The sequence below is a fragment of the Pongo abelii genome, chromosome 4, assembly GCF_028885655.2.
Source record: "Pongo abelii isolate AG06213 chromosome 4, NHGRI_mPonAbe1-v2.0_pri, whole genome shotgun sequence".
NCBI lineage: Eukaryota > Metazoa > Chordata > Mammalia > Primates > Hominidae > Pongo > Pongo abelii.
In genome coordinates, this window is record NC_071989.2 from 185,604,563 (window position 1) to 185,618,772 (window position 14,210).

General features: G+C 41.6%; 1 protein-coding gene across 14 annotated transcripts in view; it reads right to left on the reverse strand.

Moving 5' to 3' along the window:
* Window positions 1-14,210, reverse strand: part of NSD1 (nuclear receptor binding SET domain protein 1) — a 170,602-nt gene that overhangs the window by 83,792 nt on the left and 72,600 nt on the right. For all 14 annotated transcript variants that reach the window (XM_054556277.1, XM_024247156.2, XM_054556272.2 and 11 more), the window contains one exon: window positions 6,323-8,885. In XM_054556277.1, the coding sequence (XP_054412252.1) occupies window positions 6,323-8,885 (2,563 nt within the window). The remainder of the gene's footprint in view (window positions 1-6,322; window positions 8,886-14,210) is intronic.

A 14,210-nucleotide genomic window follows, 5' to 3' on the forward strand; every position in this document is an offset into this window, starting at 1 on the left:
GTGGAATTTAATCTTGGAATGCAACGATGATTCAAAAATAGAAAAAAAAAAATCAACAGAATAGAAAAATCAACAGAATAGAGCACATTAACAGAATAAAGGATCCCAAAAAAACTATATGACCTTCACACTTGCTGTAGAAAAAACATCTGACAAAATTCAACTACATTTCATGACTGAAAAGAAAGCACTCAACAAACTAGGAATAAAAAGAAATTACATGCCAGGTATGGTGGCTCACACCTGTAATCCCAGCACTTTTGGGGGGCCAAGGTGGGAAGACAGCTTGAGCCCAGAAGTCTGAGACCACCCTAGGCAACATAGTAAAATCTTGTTTCAACAAAAAATTACAAAATTAGTCAGGTGTCATGGTGCACACCTGTAGTCCCAGCTACTTGGGATGCTGAGGTGGGAGGATCACTTGAGCTCAGAAGTTTTAGACCCATCTAGGCAACACAATAAAACCCAACCTGTACAAAAAGGTTAAAAATCAGCGGAGTATGGTGGTGCATGGCTGTAGTCCCAGCTACTTGGGAGGTCGAGGTGGGAGTATTGCTTGAGCCTGGGTGGTTGAGGCTGCAGTGAGCTGTATCACTACTGCACTCCAGCCTAAGTGACAGAATGTGACCCTGTCTACACTTTGGGAGGCCAAGGTGGGCAGATCACAAGGTCAAGAGTTCAAGACTAGCCTGACCAACATGGTGAAATCCCGTCTCTACTAAAAATACAAAAAAATTAGCCGGGCGTGGTGTTAGGCACCTGTAATCCCAGCTACTCAGGAGGCTGAGGCAGGAGAATGGCTTGAACGAGGGAAGTGGAGGTTGCAGTGAGCCGAGATCACTGCACTCCATCATGGACACCAAGAACGAAACTCTGTCTCAAAAAAAAAAAAAAAAAAGAATGTGACCCTGTCTAAAAAAAAAACACAAAAAAGTAATTACATAAATATAATAAAGACTATATATGAAAAGACCACAGCTAATATGCTTGACAGTGAAACACTGAAAGCTTTTCCTCTAAGATAAAGAGCAAGGGAAATATACTCACTGTAGCAATCTATTCAACACATTATTTGAAGTCCTAGCAGAGTAATTAGGTAATAAATAGGCAAGCAAGAAGCCAAATTATCTCTTTGCAGATGACATGAACCTTTATGTAGGAAACCCTAAAGATTCCACACGCTATTAGAACAAAGAGGTAAATTCGGCAAAGTTCCAAGATACAAAATTAAACCCGAAAAATCAGTTGCATTTCTATATACTCATAATGAACAATATAAAAGGAAATTAAAACAATCACATTTGCAACAGCATAAAAAAGAATAGAATACTTAAGAATAAACTTAACCAAGGAGGAGAAATGGTTGTACACTCCAAAACACTGTTGGATGAAATTATGGAAGACATAAATAAACGGAAAGATAGCCTGTTTTCATGGATCGGGAAACTTAATATTGTTAAGATATCCCTACTACCCAAAGGAAACTAAAGTCAACGCCATCCCTATCAACATCTCAATAGCCATTTTTTTTTTTGCAGAAATAAAAAAAACATCCTAAATTAGTGTGTAATCTCAAAGAACCCCCAAATAAACAAAACAATCTTGAGAAGAAAAAAAAAAAACCTGGAGGCCTTACATTTCTTGATTTCAAAACATATCATAAGGCTATGGTAATCAAAACAATATTGTACTGGCATAAAAATATAGACATGTAAGTCAATGGAACAGAATAGAGATCCACAGAGATCCCTGGCCAGGGTGGTGGCTCACACCTGTAATCCCAGCTTTTTGGGAGTCTGAGGCAGGAGGATCACTTGAGCCCAGGAATTCAAGAACAGCCTGGGCAACATGGTTGGATCCCGTCTCAATTTTACTAAAAATTAAAAAAACAACAACAGAGATCCCTGAAATAAATCACGTACATGGTCAAATGATCTTCAACAACAGTGCCAAGACTACACAATGGGGAAAAGATAATCTCTTTAACAAACGGTATTGTGAAAACTGGATGTGCACATGCCGAAGAAAGATGAACTCTCATTTTACACCTTATATAAAAATTATCATAAAACAGATCAAAGACCTAAACATAAGACCTCCAACTATGAAACTCCTAGAAGAAAACAGACAAAAAACTTTATGATATTGGAATGAACAATAATTTCCTGGCTATGAGACCCAAAGCACAAGTAAAAATTTTTTAAAAAGCAAAAATGGAAAAAAAAATCACATTAACTTCTACACAGCAAGAAAACAATCAACAGAGTGAAAGGGCAGGTACAAAATGGGAGAAAATACTTGCAAATCATACATCAGATAATTGGTTAATATCCAGAATATATGAATAACTCTTATACCTCATTTTTTTTAAATAACAAGATTTAAAAATATGCAAAGGGATATGCACAGTAGCTCATGTCTGGAATCCCAGCATTTTGGGAGGCCAAAGTGGGAACATCATTTAAGCCCAGTAGTTGAAGACCAGCCTGGGCAGCATAGCCAGAAACCTGTCTCTACAGAAAAACACAAAAATTAGCCAAGTGTGGTGGCATGCACCTGTACTCCCAGCTACTCAGGATACTGAGATAGGAGGATCACTTGAGTCCAGAAGTTCGAGGTTGCAGTGAGCTATAACTGCACCACTGTATTCCACCCTGGGTGACAAACAGGCCCAGTATCATTAAAAACATATGTATATGGACAAAGGACTTACAAAATGATGCAGCAATTACGCAAAACACTATAGAGGTTCATCAAATTAAAAGTAGGCCAGGTGCAGTGGCTCACGCCTATAATCCCAACACTCTGGGAGGCCGAAGCAGGAGGATCACTTAAGGTCAGGAATTTGAGACCAGCCTGGCTAACGTGGCAAAACTACTGTAATCCCAGCTACTTGGGAGGCTGGGGCACAAGAATTGCTTGAGCCCAGGAGGCAGAGGTTGCAGTGACTTGACATCACATCATTATACTCCAGCCTGGGTGACAGAGGGAGACCCTTGTCTCAAAAAAAATAAATAAAAGTAGAACTACCCTATGTTCCACCAATGCCATTCTAGGTATTTATCCAAAAGAAATGAACACCACTGGGTGCAGTTGCTGATGCCTGTAATCCCAGCACTTTGGGAGGCCGAGGCGGGCAGACCACCTGAGATCAGGAGTTCGACACCAGCCTGGCCAATATGGTGAAACCCCATCTCTACTACAAATACAAAGTTAGCTAGGCGTGGTGGCATATGCCTGTAATCCCAGCTACTTGAAAGGCTGAGGCAGAATTGCTTGAGCCCAGGAGGCGGAGGTTACAGTGAACTGAGATTGTGCCACTGCACTCCAGCCTGGGCAACAAGAGCGAAACTCCATCTCAAAAAAAAAAAAAAAATTGAAAACCAGATCTCAGAGATATCTGCATATCCATGTTCACTGTAGCATTATTCACAATAGACAAGATGTGGAAGCAATCTAAATGTCCATCAACCAATGAACTGATAAAGAAAAGATACTTTAGTATGGAAAAGAAAAAGTATGTTGGAATATATTCAGCCGTAAAAAAAGGTTACTGGCAGAGCATGGTGGCTCATGCTTTTAATCCCAGCACTTTGGGAGGCCAAGGCGGGCGGATCACGAGGTCAGGAGATCGAGACCATCCTGGGGAACATGGTGACACCCTGTCTCTACTACAAATACAAAACAAATTAGCCAGGCATGGTGGCATGTGCCTGTAGTCCAAGCTACTTAGGAGGCTGAGGCAGGAGAATCGCTTGAACCCATGAGACAGAGGCTGCAGTGAGCCGAGAACCCACAAGGCAGAGGATGTGGTGAGCCGAGATCAAGCCACTGCACTCCAGCCTGGGCGACAGAGTAAGACTCTGTCTCCAAAAAAATAAGGTGATCCTGTCATATGCTACAACATGGATGAACCTTGAAAACATTATGCTAAGTGAAATAAGCCAATCACAAAACAACAAATACTACATGATTCCACTTACATGAGATGTCTAAAGTAATCAAATTCACAGAAGCAGAAAGAATGTTAGTTGTCATGGATTCAACAAAGGAGAAAATCAGGAGTTGTTCAATGGGTATAGAGTCTCAGTCAAGCAAAATGAAAACATTCTGGAGATCTGCTGTTGTACATGTACATGATTCATGACACTATAATACACATTTAAATACTGTTCTTTTGTTTTGTTTATTTTGAAATGGAGTTTCGCTCTGTCTCCCAGGCTGGCATGCAGTGGCGCAATCTCAGCTCACTGCAACCTCCACCTCCCAGGTTCAAGTGATTCTCCTACCTCAGCCTCCCGAGTGGCTGGGATTACAGGAGCGTGCCACCATGCCCAGCTAATTTTTGTATTTTTAGTAGAGATGGGGTTTTGCCATGTTGGCCAGGCTGGTCTTGAACTCCTGACCTCAGGTGATCCATCAGCCTTGGCCTCCCAGAGTGCTGGAATTACAGGCGTGAGCCACCGCACCTGGCTGTAAATACTGTTAAAGAGTAAATTTCACTCTAGCCTGGGCAACAGAGCCAGACCCTATCTCAAAAAAAAACAAAAAAAGGTACATTTAGGTTACATGCTTTTTAACCGTAATTTTAGAAGAAGACAGAAGAACTGATACATACTACAAGAGGCATGAACCAGAAAACATTAAACTAAGAAAGGGAAACCAGACCCAAAAGGACCACATATTGTATGATTCCATTTCTATGAAATGTACACAACAGACAAATCTACAGATTTGTAAAAACTGAAGGCAGGGCTGGGCGCAGTGGCTCACGCCTGTAATCCCAGCACTTTGGGAGGCGGAGGTGGGCGGATCACGAGGTCAGAAGATCAGAGACCATCCTGGCTAACACAGTGAAACCCCGTCTACTAAAAATACAAAAAAAATTAGCCGGGCATGGTGGCGGGCGCCTGTAGTCCCAGCTACTCAGGAGGCTAAGGCAGGAGAATGGCGTGAACCCGGAAGGCAGAGCTTGCAGTGAGCCAAGATCACACCACGGCACTCCAGCCTGGGCAACAGAGCGAGACTCCGTCTCAAGAAAAAAAAAAACTGAAGGCAGATTGATAAGAGTTCTGTGTTTCTGTCTGGGATGATGCAAATATTCCACAATTGATCGCACTGATTGTTGCACAACTCTGTGACTATACTACAAACCACTCAATTAAAAATGTTAAAAGGTGAGTTTTATGATATGATAACTGCATTTTCGATAAAGCTGTTAGAAAAAAATCTATTATGATACACAATTTTGAGAATCTTATGTTAATGGATATTGCTGTAAAAAAGAAAAAAAATATGTATATACATGTATACACACACTGCTTTACCCTCAACTATATACTGTGTAATGTTAATATCTTGAAAGATTTCTGTTTTCCATCTGCTGCTAGGTACAACACTTGGGTACTTCTGGTATTTTTATTTGTTTATAATCCTCATTCCCGTAGGGATTTAAGACACCTAAGACCTTCAAATAAGTACTACAGAATACTTGCAGTTTTTTCAAAAGCACATGTGGTTCATCAAATTGTCCACAAAACAGAAGGACCTATCTTAAGTAGTGGTCAAAGAAAACCTAACATCCAGCCAGATGCAGTGGCTCATGCCTATAATCCCAGCACTTTTGGCAGGCGGATCACTTGAGTTCAGTTCAAGACCAGCCTGGCCAACGTGGTGAACTCTCATCTCTACTAAAAATACAAAAATTACCAGGTATGGTGGCGGGTACCTAAAGAAAAAAAGAAAAACTACCATCCAATAGAGTCTATTTGCTTTCTATAACCTAACAACTGGATTTAAATCCTAGGATCAGAGCCTCTCAATTACTTGCAATTACATATTGAGTCCCAAAAAGCTTGGGGATTTTAAAAGGTAAGAAATGGGGAACAGGTCAGGCAAGAGTAATTCCAGCACTTTAGGAGGCAGAGGCTGGCAGATGGCATGAACTCAGGAGTTTGAGACCAGCCTGGGCAACACAGTGAGACCCTGTCTCAAAAGAAAAAAAAAATAAAAACAAACAAAAAAAAAACGAGAGAGAGAGAAAGAGAGAGAGAGAGAAAGTGAGAAAGAAAGATGTTATAGAGATTTACTTGAAAAGGTTGGGGAAAAGGGCTTCTGGTAAAGTTTAACTTTTGAATATATATGGAAATCTCATCTTCAAAATTCAGACCTTTCTACATAAAACTCCTTCTTCATTGAAGTGATGATTCTTCCCCCCTTGTTTATACTTCACTTTACCATTACAACAGACCAATTTCAGAAGGGCAATGTTTATCAGTACTTTCTCCAATTTTTTTTTTTTATCACATTTAGATGTCCTTACCTGGTTCAGGGAGCTCAGCCTGCGGTGTCAAACTGGGAATTCCTGGCTCCTTTTCCATGTCACCAATGCTGGCACTGGATTTATCACAAACATTTAACCGTGGCCCAACTGCATCTAAGCAGTCAGCATGATTTTGCTCTGTCAGTGGTTCCTCAAGTATGCTTGCTGAAGGAGGAGTTCTATGCTCTGGAAACTCATCCTGCCCCTCCTGCACAGGGTCACTGGGAAGTAAGACCCTAAAGGCACACTCAGAGTTTTCTTTCTCTTTAAATCTGTTCATGCGCTTACGAGGTTTAGTGCGCCTTTGGTTTAAACGCTGCCACCGCTTTTTAGGCACCACTTGATTTACACCATTGAGTTCATCATTCTCACTGTTCATTACAGAGTCCAGCTCTGGGCCTTTTCCGTTTTCAAAAGAGAGTCCTTTTTCAGAAATTTTACCAGGATCAGATTGCTTAACGTTGTTATCGAAATGCACATCAGAAAAATGGTCACCATCTTTACTTGTTAAGTGGCCCATTATCTGAAGGGGTTCCTCTTTACTAGGATCTTCTGCCCCACCTCTCAATGAACCTCCATGTTCTCGGTCTCCCTGCAGTACAGCATCAAGAGTCACACTTGGAAGCTGATTCAGTTTTCTTTTGCGCTCGGTCTTTAAGGCTTTACGGTTCACTGTGTTCTTTACCATTTGGGCTGAAAAAGCATCTCGCAATTTGGATGAAGGCTTTGATCGTCCACAGTTGCGCCTAGTAACACAGTCTGAACGACTTTTACCAGAAGCAGGGAGGTCTCTTTTGTCTGACACTAAGCCAGGTAGGGAAGCAGACAACTCCCCAGATAATGCAGAGTCACCCCCACTAGGGCTAGGATTGGCAGAGTTCTGAATGCCATCTCCCTTTTTCTCTGAATTGTGTGTGGAGCCTCCTGAAACCAAAACCTTAGAGACTCCTACAGGACTGTTAGTAGAACAGTCCCCACGACCAGGACTCCGGTAAGAGACCAGGTTTTGAGCAGTCATCAACCGCTGCTCCTTCGTCTTACTATCATGCATATCTTTCAACATCATTAGCAATGTACTGAATTTGTAGTCTGGTTCAATAGGTATGTGATTCTGACTAGAAGCAGAAGAGAAAAGTAATGGTTTTGATGGCTTTGATGTTCCAGAGTCACTAACATCCTCACCTAAGGATCTGTAAGAGAGTTCCTTCAACTCGGATAAAACATGTTTCACCACTGCTGTTTCTATGTCACTTGAATCCCTGGTTTTCTCATGCATATTGTTCAGTAGTTTTAGACCATCCACTTTCCCACTTTTAGAAATGCTGGCCAAAGGAGAGCCTTTGGTATCAGAAGAGCAGCATTTCAAACTGCACTCCTCATTTATAACTGGGGGTTCTACCATAACTGGATTTTCTTTGTGTTTGCACTTTATACTTCGGAACTTGGGCTGTTTGCTTTTCGAATGTAATAGAGCTTGATTTGCTGCCCCACCCTTTATTAACGAGTTCTCACTGGATATACTTGATGACATGTTGAATTTTGGAGAGACAGCATCATTTGTAAAATCTGATTGGGGTTTGTGAACAAGAGTAGATGCCTTCAGATCAGAGAGTTTAACCTGAGACGTCTCAGTTCCAGGCTCTGCACTCTTAGTACAACCCATTAAGTGGTCTGTATGTGAGTTACTAATGAGAGGCTTCTGTTTTGCTTTTACCCTAGTGTTTGTGGCAGCAAACCTAGAATACTTTATCTTTTCATTTTTCTGCATAGATAACATGTTCTCTGTTCTATCGAAAGCATCTGGAATTTCAAGGATGCTGTTATCAGACTCTGAGCTGTGTTCTATGGGATCCAGGTCACTGCTTCCATCATCAGAAGTGGTACAGATACTAATGGAATCACTTCGCTTTTCCTCATCACCTGCTCCAATATAGCAGAGCTTCACTTTTGAACCACACACCAGGCTTCGTTGGGGTTTATTCTTCTCTCGAGAACACTTTGAGATCAAAGCACCCTCAGGCAAGCCCAATAAAGAGTCACCATTTGAAGTCTCAAATTCTTTCCTTGCAGTGTTTTTTCCACAGGAAGAAAACAGAAAACTTCCTGGGGCAGTGTTGGACCCTGTGAGGCTATTTGCTATCCTGGAAAGTTCATTAGAGGCCTGCGTATCAGATATATCCCCAGAGATAAAGTTTAGGCCAAGGTTCTCTGGAATCTTTCCCCTCCGTTCATCTTTATGTGCTTCAAATTGTATGTGGCCCTTTTTCACACTAGTCCTTTTTGGATTATCAGAGCTCTTTCTGGCTCGAGATTTAGCACAAGGCTTTTCCTTCTCATCTGCAGAATGTTCAGAATCAAAAGCCAGTGATTTCAAGCAGCCATTAAGCAACAGATCATGTTCTGACTCAGGATCATTTGTGCAGTCTTCAAATGGCATATCTTCTTCACTGTCCAACTTGATTGAACCAGGAATACATTTTCGGTTCTTTGACCCCTTGGGAACATCATACTGTTCTGCAAGTCCAACACTGGCTTCCCATTTACTCAAAATTTTCTGAGGAACCTTAAATTTAAAGGAGAAAAAGAATTATCACTTATCAAAGAAATGGGTGGGGTAAAAGGGAGATGAAATCAGAAGCTTTTTTTTTTTCCTTTTTTTTTTTTTGAGACAGAGTCTTGCTCTGTCGCCCAGGCTGGAGTGCAGTGGCACAATCTTCGCTCACCGCAACCTCTGCCTCCCGGGTTCAAGTGATTCTCCTTCCTCAGCCTCCCGAGTAGCTGGGCTTACAGGCACCCGCCACCACACCCAGCTAATTTTTTGTATTTTCAGTAGAATCGGGGTTTCACCATGTTGGCCAGGCTGGTCTCAAACTCCTGACCTGAAGTGATCCGCTCACCTCAGCCTCCCAAAGTGCTGGGATTACAGGTATGAGCCACCGCTCCCGGCCTGACATCAGAAGCTTTTACAAACCTGTCAGGCCTCCTACTTTTATGGAACCAGCCAGGTAGTTAGCACCTGAGCTCAAGCAGCATCTGAATCACCCTAATGGAGCTTCCTCAAAAATACTTCTACTAATAAGATTATGTCATTAGAGTAAGGACTGAGCTCACAAACACTCCACCCTCCCTGCATTTATAAGCACAAAGCAGAATATAGACTAAAACTGGTAACATTACATTTCTGAATTAAAATATACTTGGCCAGGTGTGTGGCTCACGCCTGTAATCCCAGCACTTTCGGAGGCTGAGGAGGATGGATCACCTCAGGTCAGGAGTTCAAGACAACCCTGGCCAACATCACCAAACCCCATCTCTACTAAAAATAAAAAAATTAGCCAGGTGTGGTGGCAGACACCTATACTCCCAGCTACTGTGGAGGCTGAGGCAAGAGAATCACTAGCACCTGGGAGTTGGAGATCACGCCATTGCACTCCAGCATGGGGGACAGAGCAAGACTCCATCTCAAAAAATTAATTAATTAATTAAGGAATATGAAGGCCAAACATATGTTCAGTTGCATAAAAAAGAAAGTAGGGAGGCTAAGACACGAGAATCATTTGTACCCAGTACGTGGAGGTTCCAGTGACCTGAGATCATGCCACTGTATTCCAGCCTGGGTGACAGAGCAAGACTCTGTCTCAAAAAGAAAAAAGAAAAGAAAAAAAGAAAAAGAAAAAGAAAAAGCAAGAAAATAAAGAAAAAGAAAAGCAAAAGGTTAAGGAAGATGAATATAGAAAAAACAGGATAAGAGAAATCAGCAGGTTTGATCTACCTCCCCAGGGGACTTGAAATTTGAAATTCTAGTTAACACTAGCCACCTGGCTAATCAAGAATCGACTATAAATGTTAAATATAACCTGGATTATAACCAAGCCATCTCCTAGGCTTCATCATGTAATCCAGAGCTATTACACTTATGACACCATGGGTGTTACATTATCTTTTCTGGATACCTCACAGCATGAAAACATTGAGACTCTGTGAAATACAGCTAATTTTTCAGACTCTTATTTTCTTCCTTAACTCCATACAATAGGTATTAGTCAAGATTCTAACTACCACATAGTGTTCACAAATACTTTAATATTTGTGAAGGGGACGTTCTGCAGAGCAAGTAAACATTAAGATCATTGCTGGGGACAGTGGCTCATGGCTGTACTCCCAGGACTTTGAGAGGCTGAGGCAGGTGGATTACATGAGCTCTGGAGTTCAAGACCAACCGGGGTAACACGACGAGACCCTGTCTCTACTAAAAATACACACACACACACACACACACACACACACACGCACACACACAAATTAGCCGGACATGCTGCATGCACATGGTCCCAGCTACTCAGTAGGCTGAGGCAGGAGGATCATTTGGGCCCAGGAGGTGAAAGCTGCAGTGAGCCGAAACCGTGCCACTGCACTCCAGCCTGGATGACAGAGCACGATCCTGTCTCAAATTTTAAAAAATAAAATAAATAAATAAAAGGCTGGGTGGAGTGGCTCACACCTTTAATCCCAGCACTTTGGAAGGCTGAGACAGGAGGATGCCTTTAATCCAGCCTGGGAAACACAGGGAGACGCCCTCTCTAAAAAAAAAAAAAAAAAAAAATTTTTTTAAATAAATAGGCCAGGCACAGTGGCTCATGCCTGTAATCCCAGTGCTTTGGGAGGCTGAGGTGGGCAGATCACAAGGTCAGGAGATCGAGACCATCCTGGCCAACATGGTGAAACCCCGCCTATACTAAAAATATAAAAAATTAGCCAGGCCTGGTGGTGGACACCTGTAGTCTCAGCTACTCGGGAGGCTGAGGCAGGAGAATGGCATGAACCCAGGAGGCGGAGGTTGTAGTGAGCTGAGATCACGCCACTGCACTCCAGCCTGGGCAACAGAGCGAGAGTCTGTCTCAAAATAAATAAATTAATTAATTAATTAAATTAAAAAATAAATAATTAGGGTAACGAGGCCGGGCACAGTGGCTCACGCCTATAATCCCAGCATTTTGAGAGGCCAAGGTCGGGAGGTGGCAGGGGGGTCACCTTAGGTTAGGAGGTCGAGACCAGCCCGGCCAACATAGTGAAACCTTGTCTCTACTAAAAATACAAAAAGTAGCAGGGCGTGGTGGCGCAGGCCTGTAATCTCAGCTACTTGGGAGGCTGAAGCAGGAGAATTGCTTGAACCCAGGAGGCAGAGGTTGCGGTGAGCCAAGATCATGCCACTGCATTCCAGCTGGGGCGATAGAGTGAGACTCCATCTCAAAAAGAAAAAAAAAAAAAAATTAGGGTAACTAGAGGAGTAGCCTCCTCTTAAAGAAAGGATCAAACTGACAATCTGGTGTGTGTATTTTTTTTTTTTTTAAGCACAGAAACACATATCCACTAATGCTCATGACTGAGACCAGAGTAAATCAATTTTCCAGAACCTGAAAGCCCCAATAAACACCTCTAAAAAGATTGGTAACTCTACATACCTAAAGACTTAACAAAATAACCGACACATCCCTATCAGCAACCAGCTGAAATATCTGAAAGGAAGCCGTTAACCTCTTTCATCCTAACAACACATACTAATTGTTTCTAAAGCATCAATTGTATGTCATATTAAATATTTTATACTTATTTCTAATGTTTACAACAGTTCTATAAGGTCTAAGTTATTGTACTAGCTTTAGAGATGAAGACACCAAGTCTTTGAGAATTCAAGTGTTAAGTGGCAGACCCTGCATATGAACTCTAAATTATCCTAATTATGATTTTTAAAAATAGTCTACAAGTATTGCCAGCATGGTATCTCATGCCTGTAATTCCATCACTTTAGGAAACCGACATGAGAGGATTAAGTCCAGGAGTTCATGACCAGCCTGGGCAACATGGCAAGACCTCGTCGTTCTACAAAAAAATAAAAATAGAAATTGGGGCTGGGCACAATGGCTCATGCCTGTAATCCCAGCACTTTGGGAAACCGAAGCAGATGGATCACTTGAAGACAGGAGTTTGAGACCAGCCTGGCCAACATGGTGAAACCCTGTCTCTACTAAAAATACAAAAATTAGCCAGGTGTGGTGGCATACACTTGTAATCCCAACTATTTGGGAGGCTGAGGCATGAGAATCGCTTGAACCCAGGAGGCAGAGGTTGCAGTGAGCCAAGATTGTACCAGTGTACTCCGGCCTCGGTGACAGAGCAAGACTCTGTTTAAAATAATAATAATAATAATAAATAAAAATTAGCCACTGTAGTCGTACATATCTGTAGTCCCAGCTACTCGGGAGACTGAGGCAGGAGAATGGCTCGACCCTGGGAGGTCGTAGCTGCAGTAAAAGATGACTGTGCAACAGCACTCTAGCATGAACAACATAGAGAGACCCCCATATCAAAGAATAATAATAATAAATAAAAGTATTTAGACCCAGGGGAGTATAAAACACCAAACTAAGAATTATTATTTCTCCTCCTAGAATTGAATATAAGAGAATATTAAATCATAGAGACAATGATGGTAGTGACACCATAATAGAATGGTGGTGACAGGTGATGGGAGGACAAATGGGGAATTACTGTTTAACAAGTAAAAGAGTTTCAGATTTACAAGATGAAAATAATTATGAGATGTTTGCACACCATTATAAATGTATTTAAAACCATTAACTGTACACTTAAAAGTGTTTAAGATAGTAATTTTTATATTATATATATTTTAACACAATAAAACAAATGGGAGGAAAAAAGAGGATTAAAATAAGCTGGTACTTTTCTCAGCCAAATTTAACATAAAACATCAAGCAAAAGAAAAAAAGCCACAATACTGATCGTTGAAATAACTAGAGTAGAAACTTTAGACTTAAGCACTGACAAACATAAAAAAGAAAATTATTAAAAATGTTATGGTTCTCAGTGGGTGCAGTGGCTCACGTCTGTAATCCCAGCACTTTGGGAGGCTGAGGCGAGTTGATCACCTGACGTCAGGAGTTCAAAACCAGCCTGGCCAATATGGCAAAACCCTGTCTCTACTAAAAATACAAAAATTAGCCAGGTGTGGTGGCGGGCACCTATAATCCCAGCTACTTGGGAGGCTAAGGCACAAGAATGGCTCAAACCTGGGAGGTAGAAGTTGTAGTGAGCCAAGAGTGTGCCACTGCACTTCAGCCTGGGTGACAGAGTGAGACTCTGTTTCCAAAAACAAACAAACAAACAAAAAAACCACATTATTCTCACTAATAGAAATAATTAGTCCAAGTGGCAAGAAGCAGAATATTTCATTTTAATGATCACTTTCATCATGCATAAAAGATAACAAAAGAATGGTCATGCTATGTCATAATTTTCACTACTGAGTGACACAGTGAAGTTGACTAAAATAATTTATCAAAAAATTGAGTATAAATACGTCACAAGCTAGCCCCAGCCCACTGGGGAGGAAAAACAAACAAACAAATAAAAAAACCCACCTGCATCTGCTCCCTAGCTCTTTTCTCACAGATATTCTACCACCAAAGGAAATAACTTATATTTCAAAAATATGCTTCTTCCCTGCCTCCTTTCTGCTAACCCCCAAGTAGATAATTATTTTTAAAAGGCCGGGCCAGGCGCAGTGGCTCACACCTGTAATCCCAGCATTTTGGGAGGCCAAGGCAGGCAGGCTGCTTGAGCTCAGGAGTTCAAGACCAACCTGGCCAACATGGCGAAATCCTGTCTCTACTAAATACAAAAGTTAGCCAGGCGTGGTGGTGCTCGCTTATAATCCCAGTTACTCAAGAGGCTGAAGCACGAGAATCACTTGAACCTGGGACGTGGAGGATGCAGTGAACAAAGATTGCACCACTGTACTCCAACCTGGGAAACAGCAAGGCTCTGTCTCAAAAATAAATGAAAGGCCATTTTCTTTCTTTTTCTTACT